This window comes from Nomascus leucogenys, chromosome 14 (genome assembly GCF_006542625.1).
Source record: "Nomascus leucogenys isolate Asia chromosome 14, Asia_NLE_v1, whole genome shotgun sequence".
NCBI lineage: Eukaryota > Metazoa > Chordata > Mammalia > Primates > Hylobatidae > Nomascus > Nomascus leucogenys.
The window spans coordinates 54,820,254-54,841,274 of NC_044394.1; the positions used below are offsets into that span (position 1 = coordinate 54,820,254).

General features: G+C 35.3%; 1 protein-coding gene across 4 annotated transcripts in view; it reads left to right on the forward strand.

Annotated features, from left to right (window-relative positions):
• Positions 1-21,021, forward strand: part of ABCA5 (ATP binding cassette subfamily A member 5) — a 90,330-nt gene that overhangs the window by 35,512 nt on the left and 33,797 nt on the right. For all 4 annotated transcript variants that reach the window (XR_004033426.1, XM_030828401.1, XM_030828402.1 and 1 more), the window contains 9 exons: positions 1,015-1,125; positions 2,299-2,474; positions 3,038-3,157; positions 4,582-4,720; positions 6,020-6,110; positions 6,294-6,433; positions 11,769-11,888; positions 15,742-15,943; positions 19,456-19,625. Coding sequence is in view for 3 of the 4 variants with exons in the window: in XM_030828401.1 (XP_030684261.1) it covers positions 1,015-1,125; positions 2,299-2,474; positions 3,038-3,157; positions 4,582-4,720; positions 6,020-6,110; positions 6,294-6,433; positions 11,769-11,888; positions 15,742-15,943; positions 19,456-19,625 (1,269 nt within the window). In the remaining variant the exon portion in view is untranslated. The remainder of the gene's footprint in view (positions 1-1,014; positions 1,126-2,298; positions 2,475-3,037; positions 3,158-4,581; positions 4,721-6,019; positions 6,111-6,293; positions 6,434-11,768; positions 11,889-15,741; positions 15,944-19,455; positions 19,626-21,021) is intronic.

Genomic DNA, 21,021 nt, shown 5'->3' on the forward strand with positions numbered 1-21,021 from the left:
GGCAAAAATGTAAAAGACATATCCTGAAAAGTACAAAATATTGCTGAGAGAAATTAAAGAAGATTTAAATAAATAGAAATACCACGTTCATGGGGCAGAACACTTAACGTTTGGTTGTTGAGTTCTCTTTCTTATTTTAACTTAGATTACTGGCCTTAGGATCTGAGACTTTTTCCTTCTTGTTTTATATGTTAGCCTTCTTAGTCTAGTTTTTGTTGTTGTTTGTTTGTTTTTGAGACAGGGTCTTGCTCTGTCCCCCAGGCTGGAGGGCAGTGGCACAGTCTTGGCTTATCATAGCCCTGACTTCTTAGGCTCAGGTGATTCTCCCACCTCAGCCTCCTGAGTAGCTGGGACTACAGGTGCCACCATGCCCAGCTAAATTTTGTGTTTTTTGTAGAGACGGGGTTTCGCCATGTCGCCCAGGCTAGTCTCAAACTCCTGGGCCCAAGTGATCCTCCCACCTCAGCCTCCCAAAGTGTTGGGATTACAGGCATGAGCCACTGTGCCTGGCCAGCCTAGTTTTTTGGTAAGCCATTTCTGCTTCATCATTTCAGGTCCCCATCTCCTGTCTTCCTTCATTCCTTTACATATCCATTCAGTGATATTGCTTCGTTAAATCTAACCTTTCAAGCTATTTCTATACTATTGGTTAATTTCTTGTTTTTTTTGCCAGTTTATTTAAATGCCTATAAATATCCTCGGGAACAAATTTTTGTTTGTTTTAATTCCGTTGGTAATTCCCAAAAATTGGGACACAGAAAATTCCCAAATATTTTGTATACTCCTAAATCTTACTGTATGAACAAATAAAGTTTATTTTTATTTACTTTCCTTACTGTTTATATCATTGACTGTAACAAAGAAGCTATTTTACCTGCTATCAAATATGCTGGTAACTTATAAATATGTATTTATAGATACAGTGCCTTGAAGATTGCTCAAATATTATGAATTACCATGCATAGCTGAAAAGACATAAAAATCACATTTGAGTCTTCTTTTTTCCTGAACTAGATTTGTCGTTTGACATATATGAGGGTCAGATTACTGCCTTACTTGGCCACAGTGGAACAGGAAAGAGTACATTGATGAATATTCTCTGTGGACTCTGCCCACCTTCTGATGGTGAGTTTTCTGTCTTAAAGAAAAAAAAACTTCATTATATATATTCTTTAAATGTGTATTGAATAATTTTCGTCGATGGGACCAACTTCCATATCTGTAAAGGTGTTTTCTTTTTTTCTTGGCTATACACATTTGGTTGTTTTTAGTAGAAGATAAAAATGATTCTATCATGTTTAATAAAGTAAAAAGGATCTAATTTTGTACATATTTCTATACATATACACACGTAGATGTGTATGTATGTGTTTTTATTCATCATTTTCAAGGAAGGATAAATGAGTAACTTATTGGAAATTAAATCAGAACTATAGACTATTTGAGGTTGAGAAAATAAACACAGATACCTAAATATACAGCAGTAGTTCAAAAGGAAATAATCATAAGTGTTCATACTATCTTCTAAAATGGAATTTTAAAAGCATACCTCAAAAGTATAATTTTGATATGTGATTGTTCGGTAGGTGAGAATTCATTAGAGTAGCTCCATATTTTGACAGTAACCAAATAAAGTGGCAGTACAATAAATATTTTACTTCCAGAAGCACTGAATTGTATTGAATCTGCATTTCAACTCTTTAAATGTTATTTAACTTTTAAAATTAGTTTGATTTTGTTCTTTGTCCTTAGTTGTATCACTTTTTGATAGTAGTCATAATATCTTACATTTGTATAAGAATTTATTATTTTTCTCATGATTCTTCATAATGCATGATTGTTTTGATTTAATAGTTCTTTAGTGGGATATATTAGTGTTCACTGTATAAAAAAGGAAAGCTGGAATTTAAAGAGATTAAGTAATTTGGCCATGACCACACAGCTAGTTAGGATAAAATGTATAGTTCTTTAATCCCTCCACTATTGCATAGTGTCTAGAAAATTGTTACTGGAATACAAGTGTAAATAATATATCAATAAATATTTATGTTTAGTGTCAAGCTTTTAGTTTCTTGATTTTCCACTATGTTATATGACCTGTAAGTGATGGAAAATGAAATTGAAATATAAGTGGATGCAGATCACCAATAATATGGAAGGTGTGTTGTGCCTTGTAAATTTATATTAATTTTTACCTTATATGTCTGTTATAACCAAATAACTAAGTTATCAGGATACTTCAAAACATATACATTATAAAATAATTAATGTACATTTAAATATATATTCTGCTTTTAGGGTTTGCATCTATATATGGACACAGAGTCTCAGAAATAGATGAAATGTTTGAAGCAAGAAAAATGATTGGCATTTGTCCACAGTTAGATATACACTTTGATGTTTTGACAGTAGAAGAAAATTTATCAATTTTGGCTTCAATCAAAGGGATACCAGCCAACAATATAATACAAGAAGTATGCTATTCATATAGAAATCTTTACTTTTATTTTCTGTAATCAATAACCTTTTGTAATGACTTGTGCAATAAAAATATGCTTGAAAATCTAAATATAACACTTGTTCTGAGCCAGTAAACAGAAAGCTAATTACAAAGAATTAGACAGAATTTGGAGTAAATGTTTTAGCACACATAAAAGTTTGTTTCATCTGGAGGATGCTTGCCTGCCTTATTCCTCCCTTCTCTTGCTCTCATCTCCTCTACCCCCTCCCACTTCCACACATACATTAAGAGCCATCACAGTGATCTCTTATTCCTTCCCTACCACCCAAGAAGGCAAAAAAGTAAAACTTTCCCTCAAGAGTCTTGTTACCTGTGGTTTTCATAATTATATACGAATATATGTCAAAGGCAGTTCCATGCTAAAGGATCATTTTTAAAGTTGGTACTAAAATTATTTAAAAACATGTTACTTAAATGTTTAACACATTAAAACTTAAAATATTTAAAAAGTAATATTGATAATTATGTAAATGGTATGATTTTTAAAATAACATTGTTCATGCTTTACCTTTACAGGTGCAGAAGGTTTTACTAGATTTAGACATGCAGACTATCAAAGATAACCAAGCTAAAAAATTAAGTGGTGGTCAAAAAAGAAAGCTGTCATTAGGAATTGCTGTTCTTGGGAACCCAAAGGTAAATAAATATTACTTTTACAAATGAGCTCATTTTAAATTATGTTGAATTAAAAAGCAGGTTGTAGAAAGATATAATACATTATGTAGAGGTTAAGTATACATAAAATACTGTATGTTATTATGGACATAATCATAGTAATGAGATTTTAAAACTGAAGTCAGAAAGATGTATAACTTTAATTTTAGTAGTTTTCAAGGTACTAAAGGTTTTTGGTTACATGGATGAATTATATAGTGGTGAATTCTGAGATTTTAGTGCACCCATCTCCTGAGTACTGTACGTTGTAGTCAATATGTAGTTTTTTTTATTCCTCACCCCCTTCCACCCTTCCCTTTCTGAGTTATAACATCTTTATAATAACTAGTTACTTTTAGGAAGGAGAATGGAAGAATAGACTTTAATTATGACTACCATGCCTTTTTTCTTTCTTTCTTTCTTTCTTTCTTTCTTCTTCTTCTTTTTTTTTTAATTTGTAGAGAAGAGACCTTGCTATGTTGCCCAGGCTGGTCTTGAACTGGCCTCAAGCGATCCTCCTGCCTTTGCCTTCCAAAGTGTTGGGATTACAGGCATGAGCCACCACACCTAGCCTCCATGTTTTATTTCTTTAAAAAATGATCTGAAGAAAATGTGGCCAAAAATAACATTGCTGAATTGGAATGATAGCTATAATAGTATTACTCTCTTGTTCTCTATAGTTTAAAAAAATATTTGTTATAGTTAATAACAAAAGTTAAGAAATAGAACAAAATCAAAGGAGTAATTCAGTTTGTCACTGTCCTGCTTTGATTTTGTATGTATTTGTTTTATGCTGTTCTCTGTCGTAGAAACAGAGAAACAACTGTTGTCCTACTTTACACAGGGCATCAAAACTGACAGGTGCATGCATGCAGCTAGGATGATCTCCTATTGATTCCACCATCCTGCCACATGCCCCCTTTCTGTTGCAGCTGGGGAATGATTCTGGATCCTGGCTTTATGTTCATTAGTCTTCCTCTCAGCCCCCACCACCATGTTCTTTTTTATATTAAAAATAGTCTTGAAACAAATTGCTTCCCTTGAACTACTATAAAACCATATATTCTTCTCCAAAAAAGCAAGTGTTACATCTACAAATTTAATTGTTAAGGATAATAGCAATATACTTAATGTTTTGTTTTTAGTTTATTTGTCTGACTGTTGTTATACTTTTGTCTTATATATTACAGGCAGTCTTTTAGAATTAAACCAGGGAAAATATTCACATGTCAAATTAATAATTTTAAAAATTTATGTGAACTCAATTATCAATGAAAAATCTGATCTAATATATTTCTGATTGAAAATAATAATTTGAAATGGGGCAGTTTTTTAGTGTCCACATGCCTGTTTAATATTTAGTTTTTCTGAGGATTCCCTGCCCTTCTTCACCTCTTTTCACACAGATACTGCTGCTAGATGAACCGACAGCTGGAATGGACCCCTGTTCTCGACATATTGTATGGAATCTTTTAAAATACAGAAAAGCCAATCGGGTGACAGTGTTCAGTACTCATTTCATGGATGAAGCTGACATTCTTGCAGGTGAGATTTTTGCTTTATTTTCAAAGGCTGAGATCATGGGCCAAAAAGAAGATGGACATAGAGATGCTAATTCCTGAGGTATAAATAGAGAAGCTTTTACCTAGTGGTATGTTTCCTTCACAAAAAAAGTTTTAAAAAATTTTAAAATGATATATTTTTGTGTTGAGAATCTCCAAGACCATCCCAGGTTTACTGATGTCCTAGAAGAACTCATATGACTCAGCACATAGTCATACTCATGACTATGATTTATTACAGCACAAGGATACAAAGCAAAGTTAGCAAAGGTAAAAGGTATATGAGGCAAAGTCTCAAGGAAACCAGGTAGAAGCTTCCAAGAGTCCTCTCCCAGTGGAGTAGACAGATGTGCTTTAATTTCTTCAGCATTGAGTTGTAACAACATGTGTGAAATAATCTACTTGGGAAGTTAGTATATACTCAGTGTTCAAGATTCTTATTGGGTGCTGAACATAGAAACATCGTCTGCCTAGCACATACCAAAGTTCCAGACTCTCAGAAGGAAAGAAGTTGTTCAGCATAAACCACGTTGTTTGTACAGTTTAGGCACTGAGCCACTCTTACCTGTTTTGAGAATAGTAGGAACCCTCCCAAATCCAAGTTCTCAACTAACAGCCAAGGGCCAACCTTGTAAGCAGGCCTTTCTAAGGATAGAAGCCTCTGACCTGCTATGTTAACTCTTTTCTGCACAATTTTATACACATACATACATATAAAGAATCCAAGTTTAAGTCAACACATGACTTTTAATAGCTATGACAAGATATAGAAGTTTGAAATTCTTGAGCAACTTCTGTCTGCTTATAATGTAATCTAATAAAATTGGGCAAGTCATTCATGTCTTCAGTAGTACCTTTGTTTTTAAAAACCCAACAAACTAACATTTGTTCTTCTTCTTCTGTTGATTTTTGGAGTTGTTTCTACATTTGGTTATAAAGGAAATTGTGAAAGTGCTTGTATTGGTAAGCCTTTTAGGAAAAATCAGATATTTGGAATAATATATGGAAAGCAGACTCTAGAGTCAGACTCCTTGAGTGGAGTTCCTGGCTTTGTTACTTAATAGCTGTATGAAACATGTATAAGGAATGTATTTTCTTTTTGCCTTAGTATTCATATCTGAAAAATAGTTGATGATAATATAGTACCATCCTCATAAGATTGTTGTGATGATTAATGATATTATAACACGGATGACTCTCATATGAGAAACCATAAAATATAAATGCCAATTATTAATGCTGTTGATACCTTAGAAATTGAAATGTAAATATTTATCTGCAGATAGGAAAGCTGTGATATCACAAGGAATGCTGAAATGTGTTGGTTCTTCAATGTTCCTCAAAAGTAAATGGGGGATTGGCTACCGCCTGAGGTATCATTCATTTTTATTGACATTATTCTATATTATACTCTTGCTATACTGTTATTATTTTGGAGGCTTGCTGTTATATGCTTTGACCATCATTTATAGTACTAAATTTAATTTAAAGCCTTCATAATTTACTTTTGGCTGTTTATTGTATAATCATTAATTTTGATTTTTGGTATTCTCTAGCATGTACATAGACAACTATTGTGCCACAGAATCTCTTTCTTCACTGGTTAAACAACATATACCTGGAGCTACTTTGTTACAACAGAATGACCAACAACTTGTGTATGGCTTGCCTTTCAAGGACATGGACAAATTTTCAGGTATTACTTACTTTAAGTCTCTTGGTATTTCAACTGGGATCTTATATTGGGAATAGGTTTCATTGATTTCCTTTTTGTTTCCTTCTCCATGTAGTATTGCCATGCTCCCAGGTGGCCAGAGCTAATATTCTGTTTCTGTTTTATTTTGTTTTTGAAAGCCAGAAAAAATACAGCAAAAATTTTTTTTTTTACAAACACCATGCAAGAAACTGTAACTAATATATTAAATACTTAAGAAAATGTTAAAAAATGTAAAAATAATTGTGTTTACTTTGTTGTCAAGAAAAAGAAATTGCTTGTAGGCCTCCTGGGAGTAAGGCATATATGTATACAGTTTGTATACATTCTCAGGTTCTTTTATAGTTTCATGATTTCATAATGAATTATATGATAAATCCTTGAATTCTTTTAATTGAGACATTATTTTTTAACTTTTTAATGAGGAACTCAAACTCAGTCTCCTTCCTCTGTTTAGGAATTGCTTGATAGACAAAAGGATGTTATTGATGTAAGTACATTGTGCAGAATTTTCATAGCATTTGTCTCATAATCAAAAAAATACTTGTTTTTTTTAAAAAAGAAATCACAGATTAAGTGGATTGAAGTACGCTTGCCAACTTAATGCACTCTGCCTATCATTCTATCTACTTATACCCACCTATCTCCTATTCTTTAGTAACATTTATATAGTGCTTATTTTCTACCAGATGCTAGTCTGTGCCTTTTGCAATTGTTAGTTTATTTCATTATCCCAATATTTTAAGAAATACATGAGATAAATACTATTATTGCTTTCATTTTACAAATGAAGAAACTGAGACATAAAAACATTTAAGGAACTTGCCCAAGGTAACACAGGTAGAAAGTGGTGGAGCTGAGTTTTGAACCCAGGCAAATCAGTTCCAGAACTCATGGTTTTCACCACCGTACTTTGTTTGTTGACTCTTATATTTCTTTGAAAAATTGTCACGGTATTTCACTGGATTTCACAGTGTCTTCTGGGATCTCCTGTAGGATGGACCGTAAGACCTCTTAAAGGAATTCATAATGTCAGCACTTTTTCTAATAATACCAAAATGTTTGCCTTATTGACCCTCAGCTTCACATGATTATACAGTGTTTTCCAGAGACTGCATATGTGCTATCACAACAGATTGAATGCAGAAACAAATATGAGAACCCATCTGTCTTCTGTCAAGACAGACATTAAACAGAAATTGCAACAAACTGTCTCTCAGACCACAGTGCAATCAAACTAGAACTCAGGATTAAGAAACTCACTCAAAACCGCTCAACTACATGGAAACTGAACAACCTGCTCCTGAGTGACTACTGGGTAAATAATGAAATGAAGGCAGAAATAAAGATGTTCTTTGAAACCAACGAGAACAAAGACACAACATACCAGAATCTCTGGGACACATTCAAAGCAGTGTGTAGAGGGAAATTTATAGCACTAAATGCCCACAAGAGAAAGCAGGAAAGATCTAAAATTGACACCCTAACATCACAAAAGAACTAGAAGAGCAAGAGCAAACACATTCAAAAGCTAGCAGAGGCAAGAAATAACTAAGATCAGAGCAGAACTGAAGGAAATAGAGACACAAAAAACCCTTCAAAAAATCAATGAATCCAGGAGCTGGTTTTTTGAGAAAATCAACAAAATTGATAGACCGCTAGCAAGACTAATAAAGAAGAAAAGAGAGAAGAATCAAATAGATGCAATAAAAAATGATAAAGGGGATATCACCACCGATCCCACAGAAATACAAACTACCATCAGAGTATACTATAAACACCTCTACGCAAATAAACTAGAAAATCTAGAAGAAGTGGATAAATTCCTCGACTCATACATCCTTCCAAGACTAAACCAGGAAGAAGTTGAATCTCTGAATAGACCAATAACAGGCTCTGAAATTGAGGCAATAATCAATAGCTTACCAACCAAAAAGAGTCCAGGACCAGATGGATTCACAGCCGAATTCTACCAGAGGTACAAAGAGGAGCTGGTACCATTCCTTCTGAAACTATTCCAATCAACAGAAAAAGAGGGAATCCTCCCTAACTCATTTTATGAGGCCAGCATCATCCTGATACCAAAGCCTGGCAGAGACACAACCAAAAAAGAGAATTTTAGACCAATGTCCTTGATGAACATCAATGCAAAAATCCTCAATAAAATACTGGCAAACCGAATCCAGCAGCACATCAAAAAGCTTACCCACCATGATCAAGTGGGCTTCATCCCTGGGATGCAAGACTGGTTCAACATATGCAAATCAATAAATTTAATCCAACATATAAACAGAACCAAAGACAAAAACCACATGATTATCTCAATAGATGCAGAAAAGGCCTTTGACAAAATTCAACAACCCTTCATGCTAAAAACTCTCAATAAATTAGGTATTGATGGGATGTATCTCAAAATAATAAGAGCTATCTATGACAAACCCACAGCCAATATCATACTGAATGGGCAAAAACTGGAAGCATTCCCTTTGAAAACGGGCACAAGGCAGGGATGCCCTCTCTCACCACTCCTATTCAACATAGTGTTGGAAGTTCTGGCCAGGGCTATCAGGCAGGAGAAGGAAATAAAGGGTATTCAATTAGGAAAAGAGGAAGTCAAATTGTCCCTGTTTGCAGATGACATGATTGTATATGTAGAAAACCCCATTGTCTCAGCCCAAAATCTCCTCAAGCTGATAAGCAACTTCAGCAAAGTCTCAGGATACAAAATCAATGTACAAAAATCACAAGCATTCTTATACACCAATTACAGACAGAGAGCCAAATCATGAGTGAACTCCCATTCACAATTGCTTCAAAGTGAATAAAATACCTAGGAATCCAACTTACAAGGGATGTGAAGGACCTCTTCAAGGAGAACTACAAACCACTGCTTAATGAAATAAAAGAAGATACAAACAAATGGAAGAACATTCCATGCTCATGGGTAGGAAGAATCAATATTGTGAAAATGGCCATACTGCCCAAGGTCATTTATAGATTCAGTGCCATCCCCATCAAGCTACCAATGACTTTCTCCACAGAATTGGAAAAAACTACTTTCTTTTTTATTTATTTATTTATTTATTTATTTTTATTATTATACTTTAGGTTTTAGGGTACATGTGCACAATGTGCAGGTTTGTTACATATGTATCCATGTGCCATGTTGTTTTGCTGCACCCATTAACTCGTCATGAAAAAACTACTTTCAAGTTCATATGGAACCAAAAAAGAGCCCGCATTGCCGAGTCAATCCTAAGCCAAAAGAACAAAGCTGGAGGCATCATGCTACCTGACTTCAAACTATACTACAAGGCTACAGTAACCAAAACAGGATGATACTGGTACCAAAACAGAGATATAGACCAATGAAACAGAACAGAGCCCTCAGAAATAATGCTGCATATCTACAACTATCTGATCTTTGACAAACCTGACAAAAAACAAGCAATGGGGAAAGGATTCCCTATTTAATAAATGGTGCTGGGAAAACTGGCTAGCCATATGTAGAAAGTTGAAACTGGATCCCTTCCTTACACCTTATACAAAAATTAATTCAAGATGGATTAAAACCATAAAACCCCTAGAAGAAAACCTAGGCATTACCATTCAGGACATAGGCATGGGCAAGGACTTCATGTCTAAAACACCAAAAGCAATGGCAACAAAAGCCAAAATTGACAAATGGGATCTAATTAAACTAAAGAGCTTCTGCACAGCAAAAGAAACTACCATCAGAGTGAACAGGCAACCTACAGAATGGGAGAAAATTTTTGCAGCCTACTCATCTGACAAAGGGCTAATATCCAGAATCTACAATGAACTCAAACAAATTTACAAGAAAAAAAAACCCCATCAAAAAGTGGGCAAAGGATATGAACAGACACTTCTCAAAAGGAGACATTTGTGCAGCCAAAAAACATGAAAAAATGCTCATCGTCACTGGCCATCAGAGAAATGCAAATCAAAACCACAATGAGATACCATCTCACACCAGTTAGAATGGCCATCATTAAAAAGTCAGGAAACAACAGGTGCTGGAGAGGATGTGGAGAAATAGGAACACTTTTACACTGTTGGTGGGACTGTAAACTAGTTCAACCATTGTGGAAGTCAGTGTGGCGATTCCTCAGGGATCTAGAACTAGAAATACCATTTGACCCAGCTATCCCATTACTGGGTATATACCCAAAGGATTATAAATCATGCTGCTATAAAGACACATGGACACATATGTTTATAGCGGCACTATTCACAATAGCAGAGACTTGGAACCAACCTAAATGTCCAGCGATAGACTGGATTAAGAAAATGTGGCACATATACACCACGGAATATGCAGCCATAAAAAATGATAAGTTCATGTCCTTTGTAGGGACATGGATGAAGCTGGAAACCATCATTCTCAGCAAACTATCACAAGGACAAAAAACCAAACACCGCATGTTCTCACTCATAGGTGTGAATTGAACAATGAGAACACGTGGACACAGGAAGGGGAACATCACACACCAGGGACTGTTGTGGGGTGGGGGGAAGGGGGAGGGATAGCATTAGGAGATATACCTAATGCTAAATGAGGAGTTAATGGGTGCAGCACACCAACATGGCACATGTATACATATGTAACAAACCTGCACGTTGTGCACGTGTACCCTAAAACTTAAAGTATAATAATAATAAAATTTAAAAAAAAAGGAAAAAGGAAAAAAAAAAGACAGACATTAAAGAGATTTGCAGAAATATAAAACAATATTCTCTTCTCATTTTTGTTTTAAAAGATGCAGTTTTAAAAAATAAAATTGTGTTAACCTGTAATAGGTTTATTTTTTATTATTTTTTAAAAGATGAATAAGTATTTAAGTGATTTCTATATATTTTCTAATATACATATTTATTTTATTGTTCAATATAGTAACATTCTCAGTTTTAATTTCAAATACTGTAAAATTTTTGTTAGCTTATAATATGATATAATATGGTAATATGATAATATATTCCCATAAATAAAATTTCTTTGAGGTCCTTAATTTATAAGAATGTTAAGCCTGTTAGGCTGGAGTTCAGTGCCACGATCACAGCTCACTGCAGCCTCAAACTCCTGGGCTCAAGTGATCCTCCCACCTGAGTCTCCTGAGTAGCTAAGACTACAGGCTTGCATTAGTATGTATGCCTAGCTAATTTATTTTTATTTTTTGTAGAGATGGGTCATGATATGTTGCACAGGCTGTTCATGAACTTATTTTTAAAGGATATTGTACAATAATTTATGATAATATGCTTAAGATATACTATTCTTTCATTTTTTTTCTTCTAGGTTTGTTTTCTGCCCTAGACAGTCATTCAAATTTGGGTGTCATTTCTTATGGTGTTTCCATGACGACTTTGGAAGACGTATTTTTAAAGCTAGAAGTTGAAGCAGAAATTGACCAAGCAGGTAAAAACAGAACTAACAAAACATTTCAGGCAATGAATCAGACAGATGGTGAATAAGACAAAAATTATATAAATGTGAATTTTATATTTTTTTGGAAGAAAGGGTAGAAATAAACAAGTAAATAAGTAATGAGATACTTACTGATAGTGATAGGAGTTATGCAGGAAATAATGGGGTGGTCTTAGAAGGCAGCGAACTTAGATTATATCATCAGGAAGGACTTTGTTGAGATGATACTTGACCTGAGGCCTGTATAACAAGAAAAATCAAGTAGGTGAAGATTTTATGGCAGAAATTTTCAGATAAAGAACTGCAACTGCAAAGGTATTAACTGAGGAATGAGTTGGATGTCTTTGAGGGATAAAAAAAGGCTACCATGGCCGGAGCCATGGTGAAGATATTACACAGCAAGGTCAGGAGGATACTCAAAGGGATAGATCATATTTTGCCTTTGAACATCTGGAAAACAATTTCATTTGTTTTCTTATTGTAATGTGAAGCTATCAGAGAGTTTTAAAGCAAATAGGTACCATGATCTGATTTGAATTTTTAAAAAACACGTTCTGGTTGTTGCATGATGAGGGTATTATAAAGGAAGTGTGGAAGTAGGAAGACCAGTTAGGAAACTGTTATAGTTAATACTATCTTGAACTAAGGTGTCAGTGAAAATAGGGAGGCTGGGTGCAGTGGCTTATGCCTATAATCCCAGCACTTTGGGAGGCCAAGGCAGGGAGATCGTTTGAGCCCAGGAATTCCAGACCAGCCTTGGCAACATGGCAAAACCTTGTCACTACAAAAAAAACACAAAAATTAGCCAGGTATGGTAGTGTGTGCCTGTAGTCCCAACTACTGTAGAGGCTGAGGTGGGAGAATCACCTGAGCCCAGGAGGTCAAGGCTGCAGTGAGCCATGATTGCACCACCGCACTCCAGCTTGGGCATCAGAAAGAGACCCTGTTTCCAAAAAAAAAAAAAAAGAATAGGGAAAGAACAGATATTTGGGTTATACTGGTGGTAGTGGTGATGAGTTGCTGATAGATTGAGTGTTAGAGGCTCAGGAGAGGGTGGAATGAAGAATAATTCCTAAGCTTTTGGCTTGGTAACTGGGAATGAGATTGCCATTTCCTGAAAATAGGGGAAGAATAGGTTTGTGGAAAGAAGGAATGCAGGCACAAGTTTTTTCCTTTTTTTTTTTTTTTTGAGACAGAGCCTTGCTCTGTCATCCAGGCTGGAGTGCAGTGGCGCGATCCCGGCTCACTGCAACCTCCACCTCCCAAGTCCAAGTGATTCTCCTGCCTCAGCCTCCCAAGTAGCTGGGATTACAGGCACCGACCACCATTCCCAGCTAATTGTTGTATTTTTTTAGTAGAGACAGGGTTTTGCCAAGTTGACCAGGCTGGTCTTGAACTGACCTCAGGTGATCCACCCGCCTTGGCCTCCCAAAGTGCTAGGATTACAGGTGTAAGCCACTGCGCCCGGCCCAGGCATGAATTTTGAGTATATTGTTTGAGATGCATCTGGAGCTAAATGAAGATGTTAGGGCTGAAGATATAGATTTGGAAGTTACTCACAGGTAGATGGTGCTGTGGAATTCGATGAAATCTCTTAGCTGGCTAGGGAGTATAGATAAGAATTGAGGGGCAAGCCCCCTGGGTGAGCAGTGGAGAAGGAGCCAAAAGGGCTGACCGTGAATGAGCAATTATTACTCTACTTTTTCATGAAAGAGTGGAAATGGAAAAACCTAGAAAAATGGTGTTTAGGAAACAGGAAGTGGTCAGTTATTTGTCAATTGCTGTGAAGAATAAGATGAAGACAAAAAAGGTAGTTTTGGTAACATAGAGGACGGTGAGGGATTTGGTAGAGTGTAAGAGTGGTGATCTTGACAGATCAATTTCATGATGCAGTAAGGAGCAAGGTGGATCTATTTAGTTTACGGTAAGAACATGAGTTGAGGAAACTTTCTTATGATCGAAGGTTAGCAAAATGTTTGTAGTGGCAGGTGAGGTGAGCAAAGGAAACCAGGATGTTAGTTCACAGTTATTAAAAGAGTTGAGATGCTGCAAATACACATTTTGCATGAATGCCGAGTGGGTGATGATTAAAATCATTGTGATACCAAAGTCAAGAATCAAGCTGAATATATTATCATGAAGTAAACTTGCATTATATTACGCTAAAATAAATCTGGAACTTAAAAACATTACTAGAATTTAATTATTCATGGTTTGGTAGTCAAATTTTAAAAGATTTGTGTGGGAACAATAATTTGTCAGCATCGCTAACTGTAAAGTTGCTCCTGTAGTCCTACGTTTATGATACCAGATGCTCACTTTCAAATGCAGTGAGGAGAAGCCATATATTTTTGAGTTCTTAACTTTTCTTTTGTTATTATATCTGGATCAAAGAAGATTTATCTGAAAATTATGTATGTGATTTTGTAGTTTCTCCTTCTTTTGAAATTTTTAAATGAAGTGGGCATTCTGCTTTTAGTTCACCCTCTCAAATTGTGGAAGAATCCACAATAAAACTTTTATATTGAAAGTGTGTGGCCTTAATGGAATTAAATAACTAAAAACAGAAATAAGTCTCCCAAATTTGTTTTAATACCATAAGTACTAGTATACTGAACCACTACATAAAATTAATATTATATAATATTGTTTCTTTTTATATTATTATCTAAATTAAAAAATACATGTATTGGCCCAAAAGTTATAATGTTCTTCCTAAAGTTATCTAACTAGTACATTCTCTTTAATATTTGCATTAACTGTCAATATTTTTCTGCATCGAAAGTTCTGAATGTCTGTTTTTGAGTTTAAAATAAACCTCAATTGTGTAGTATTTTATTCTTGCCATTAAATAAATATATGTTTATGGTTTAATTGGTAGAATTTTAACATAAAGTACATAAATAAATTTTTATTCCAAATACATTTGGAATGTTTAACTTTAAATGAATATTAAATATTAAAATGAAATCTGAATGACATACCTTATTCACACTACTGAATTTGTTATACCTTTTAAGTGTTGTGCTAATGATCTGTATGATCACGCTGTCATTGATCATGTACAACCTCAGTAATCTCAGGAAATTATATTGAAGTAGGCATTTGGCTGTTAAACCTTCCAAAGACTAAAGATGAAGTTGAAGGGCAGAATTTGGCTGAAAACTGAGCCTGAGGCTAAATTTTAATTGAGAAGTAATGTAAAGCCAGGAGAGGACTCTCAAACATGGAGATAAGAGAGAAGTCTCGTGTATGATAAGGACATGATGCTAGGTTGTAGTCAGAGAGGAAAAGTTCACATAAAAGTTGGATATTATACAGATACAGAGATAATAAGATCTTAAATATGGACATGCATGCAGTTTGATTTTGAACTAGTGGAATTATACCATGTGTCTCCTTCACATCTGTCCTCTTTCACTCAAAATTACATTTGTGAAGTTCAACCATGTTGTTATGGGTACAGTAGTTTGTTCATTTTCATTGGTTTACATTATTCTGTTATATTCATATGTCACAAGTATTCATTCATTCATCTGTCAATAGGCATTTGGGTTCTTTCCAGGGTGTGGGTATTCTACTAAGGGCTCTACTAAGAATGTTCTTGTACATGTGTTTTGGTGAAACCTATATTCATATCTCTGTTGGGTTTATACCTGTTGGGGATCTCTTGGGTCACAGGATATATATATGTTCAGCTTTAATAGATACTGCCAGAATATACAAGAGTTCCATTTGTTCCACATAACTGCCAGACCTATGCTTCTTTAAATTTTCCTGCTTCAGAAAGATTGTATCTTTTTTAACGAATATACTGAAATGTTTGTTATGTTTTGGCAAATAGATTATAGTGTATTTACTCAGCAGCCACTGGAGGAAGAAATGGATTCAAAATCTTTTGATGAAATGGAACAGAGCTTACTTATTCTTTCTGAAACCAAGGCTTCTCTAGTGAGCACCATGAGCCTTTGGAAACAACAAATGTATACAATAGCAAAGTTTCATTTCTTTACCTTGAAACGTGAAAGTAAATCAGTGAGATCAGTGTAAGTATAATTATCACCCTTATACCTGATGGATTGCTTTTTAAGGATACACATTGGTTTTACCATCTTAATTTTTAAAATGTTAACATATGTAAATAATTTATATAGTTTTGAAAGATTACCGCTGTAATTTCACAATGTTAGAGAAAAAAATTACAATAATTTCATCAAATACCCTGTCTTACACTTTTTAAACTAGCATTTATTGTCTCATCTATAAAGTGAGGAAATAACAAATATTCCCTAATTGTATAATTTTTGAATTACTGTCATTGTATCTTTTTCTTTCTTTCACCTGGGAGCACAGATTCAAGTTTCCTTCGATATATTAATACACTACCCTTTGTATCTTAAATTTTGTTTTGCGTTTCTATTTTTTCACTATTTTTTGCATCTATTAGTTTTTATAACTACTTTTTGTAAATAGCAGGAAAAATGAGTTTTACCTCTATTTATCCTATGAGGAAACTGAAAAATAAAGAAGGCTACATAGCTAGTAGATCTTGGATCAAAATGACATCTTCTCAAGTTAGCTTTAGCCTTTCTCAGTTAGGTTCTCCTAGGGTACTAGGAACGGAATAATTTGGAAATAACATTAACCACTTTCATAAACCACACACCTATCCTGTTAAGTCCAAAATGGCGGTAGTAATAAGGCTTAATCATTAAGAATAAGAATATTGTTATATGTTTGGAATATGCTAAATTTATATGCTCTTCTTTGACCAAATTCAGTGTCAAACAAATGTCAATCATGAATCTGATTTATTCCTGGGTTGGCATTACTGAAAGAAAAATGTTTATTTAAATCAGCATGTTTCAATGTATTTTATTTTATTTTTTATACTTTGAGTTCTGGGATATATGTGCAGAACTTGCAGGTTTGTTACATAGGTATTCGTGTGCCATGGTGGTTTGCTACACTCATCAACCTATCATCTACATTAGGTATTTATCCTAATGCTATCCCTCCCCTAATCCCCACCCCCCAACAGGCTCTGGTGTGTGATGTTCCCCTCCTTGTGTCCATGTGTTCTTGTTGTTCAGCTCCCACTTATGAGTGAGAACATGTAGTGTTTGGTTTTCTGTTCCTGTGTTAGTTTGCTGAGAATGATGGTTTCCAGCTTCATCCATGTCCCTTCAAAGGACATGAACTCATCCTTTTTTATGGCTGCATAGTATTCCATGGTGTATATGTGCCACATTTTCTAAACACCACTCTCATAAAATACACTCAGAAAAATAATTAAAATACCAGCTGGGTTCGGTGGCTCACGCTTGTAATCCCAGCACTTTGGGAGGCCAAGGCAGGTGGATCACAAGGTCAGGAGATCAAGACCATCCTGGCCAACATGGTGAAACTCTGTCTCTACCAAAAATATTAAAAAATTAGCTGGGTGTGGTGGTGTGCACCTGTAGTCCCAGCTACTCAGGAGGCTGAGGCAGGAGAATTGCTTGAACTCGGGAGGCGGAGGTTGCAGTGAGCCGAGATTGTGCCACTGCACTCCAGCCTGGCGACAGAGTGAGACTCTGTCCCCCCACCCCCCAAAAAATTAAAATACCTTAGTCAGCTTTGACTGCCATGACAAAATACCATTTACTGGGTGACTTAAACAGAATATTATTTTCTCACAATTCTGATGGCTGCAGGTCTGAGATCAGAGTGCCAGCATGGTAAGGGCTGTCTTCCTGGCTTGCAGAAGGCCACCATCTCCCTGTGTGCTCATATGACCTCTTCGTGTACAGTGGCATGCACCCTCTGGTGTCTCTTTTTATAAATGTACTAATCCCATCATGGGGACCCCACCCTCATGATGCCATCTGATGCAGATTACCTTTCCGAAGTCCCATTTCTAAACACCATCATATGGGAGTTAGGGCTTCAACATACAAATTTGGGGAGGCACAAACATTCAATCCATAACAAAATGTGTTCCATGGTCAAATACATTTAGAAAATATTACTCTTATATTCCCTATATTAAAGAGTTATTCATTAGCATAGAAAAACACATGAGATATTCTATGGTAAAGAAATTCCTTCAACTTTGTTTTAACCTCATGTTTCCAAATGTTATTTAATCGTGAATATTTTTTAACCTAAATCACTTCTTAACTTATTATGGAACTGGATCAATGCCATATGCTTTTGAAATCTTAGATATAACAATTTAAGAATTTAAAAAAAAAATTATGGGGTATGTGAAATTTATAAATTGCTAAAGTATGGTGATCTAAGCTCTCCAATCACTTGTTAGGACACTTATTACATGTGATAATAGAGATATTTTATCAAATAAGTAGCTGCCCTCCAGATAAAAGGGCATTGTAGTATACTTTGCTTTGCCTCCTGAGAGCAGCAATGGCAATTAATATGATAAAATTGCGATTAGGATGATTTCAAAGATATCAGCCATTCAGAGTTTAATTGTATTTTTATTTGATTCTCTATATCTAAAATATTTTTGTTGTTATGTGAAAAGTAAATGGGGCCGGGTGTGGTGGCTCACACCTGAAATCCCAGCACTTTGGAAGGCTGCGGCAAGTGGATCACTTGAGGCCAGGAGTTTGAGACCAGTCTGGCCAACATGGCAAAACCCTGTCTCTACTAAAAGTACAAAAATTAGCTGGGTACAGTGGCACATGCCAGTTGTCCCACCTACTCGGAAGGCTGAGGCATGACAATCGTTTGAACCTGGGAGGCAGAGGTTGCAGTGAGCCGAGATCACACCACTGTACTCCAGCCTGGGTGACAGAGCAAGACTCCATCTCAAAAAAAAAAAAAAAAAAAAAAGTAAATGGTTAAGATAGAGACAGGACAAGAATTAATTCCTTCAGGAGTAGAGACAAATATTTGAGACATAATGTCTTGTGCTTTAACAGTTATAACTACGTGTTTACTTACTCTTATGAAAATTTAAGGGCGTCACTGATCTAAAATGTACTTTTATAACTTCTAATTTTGTCATACAGTATTGGCTTTCTTTCCAGTACTGTCATAAGATCATTTTGGGGAATACGATTTCTTATTTTTTTTTTTTTTCAGTTTTTTTTCTTTGTTTTTTTCAGTGATTATCTTTTAACTGTCTAGAGTTTAAATCTATACCAGTGTAGGCTGGGCAGAGTGGCTTACACCTGTAATCCCAGCACTTTGGGAGGCTGAGGCAGGCAAGCTCCTTGTTTGAGCTCAGGAGTTTGAGACCAGTCTTGGCAACATGGCGAAACCCCATCTCTACAAAAAATAACAAAAATTAGTTGTGCACGGTGGCGTGTGCCTGTAGTCCCAGCTATTTGGGAGGCTGAGGAGAGAAGATTGCTTGAGCCCGGGAGGTGGAGGTTACAGTGAGCTGAGATCACGCCATTACACTCCAGCCTGGGTGACAGAACCAGACCCTGTATCAAATAAAAACAAACAAAAAAAAGTCTATATCAATGCGAAGGGAGAGTTTTAATTGATTTTCGTATTAATGTATGTTTGTACCCTGAGCTGTGTTTTTTTTTTTTCTTTTCAGGTTGCTTCTGCTTTTAATTTTTTTCACAGTTCAGATTTTTATGTTTTTGGTGCATCACTCTTTTGAAAATGCTGTGGTTCCCATCAAACTTCTTCCAGACTTATATTTTCTAAAACCTGGAGACAAACCTCATAAATACAAAACAAGTCTGCTGCTTCAAAATTCTACTGGTGAGAGTGTGTGAAGTTCTGTGAATGAGTGTTGGCATGGAGTGTGGGGTTGAGGGGTGGATAAAGGTCTGGATTTCAGAAATATATTTAAGGTAAAGGCATGGTCTGTGTGCATGAAATCTAAATTATAGTTCAATACGTGTCTTACTGGTGCTGAAGAATGTATTACAGTAAATTTTGGTTTACAAATAAATGACAGTTTTGGCCAGGTGTGATGGCTCACACCTGTAATCCCAGCACTTTGGGAGGCCAAGGCGGGTGGATCACCTGAGGTCAGGAGATCGAGACCATCCTGGCTAACACGGTGAAACCCTGTCTGTACTAAAAATATAAAAATTAGCCAGGCATGGTGGCACGCACCTGTAGTCCCAGCTATCGGGAGGCTGAGACAGGAGAATCGCTTGAACCCGGGAGGTGGAGGTTGCAGTGAGCCAAGATTGCATCACTGCATTCCAGTCTGGGCAACAGATGGAGACTCTGCCTCTAAATAAATAAATAAATAAATAAATAAATAAATAGTTTTTAAAAAATACTCTATACTTTGTATAATAGTAGAATTTCCTTTTTTAATAATAACATTATTCTTACCAGCATGTTTTATGCTGGTAAGCCCATGATGAGCAAAATATACTTCCAAAGTTGAAAAACCCTCTTTACAAAAAGTTGTAGCACATAATATTTATACAGATATGTGTCTGCGTAGAAGTGTTTAATTCTTCAAGGACAGTCTGAAGAATTAGTTAAAACTAAGAAAAATAAGACTTAAATATCTCTAATTGAATATATTAGATTTGTAATGGATATTTTTGGCTTTGCTATTGGTATTCTTACCATGTAGTTGTCAAATATGAAAAAAATTTAAACATACAGACTTGAGCAAAGCTCAAAACAAAAAACTGACATAGTGTTGTGATTTTCAAAATATTAAAAGCTAATACAAACTTCATTCATATGTGATCAGTTGTTCCTATAACATCTCCTATTCTCTAACAAACTCTTTGGGGTTTAACCTTTCTAACACTTCACCTACATTCTAGTATCGTTCCTTTTTGATTCACTAACTAATTCAAAAAAGACTTTGCCCAGTATTAAAATAATAAGCATGGCTAGGAATGATTATAAATTACATTAAAATCATCACTGTTAAAATCTGGTGCTTGTTATATTACATAACCTTCATGCTTTCCGGTAAAGATGCATTTATTGATGGATAAACGAGTGAGAACATGGAAAATTACTTGGAACATGGAAAACTAATGGAAAATTACTTGAATGGAAAATGTTAGGTTTTGCAATTTTTTTCTTTCATTAGGAAATTTCATTATGAATTCTCATTTTGGTTTTAAAATACATTTTATATTGCTAATATATAATCCTTACACTGTGATAATCTTGA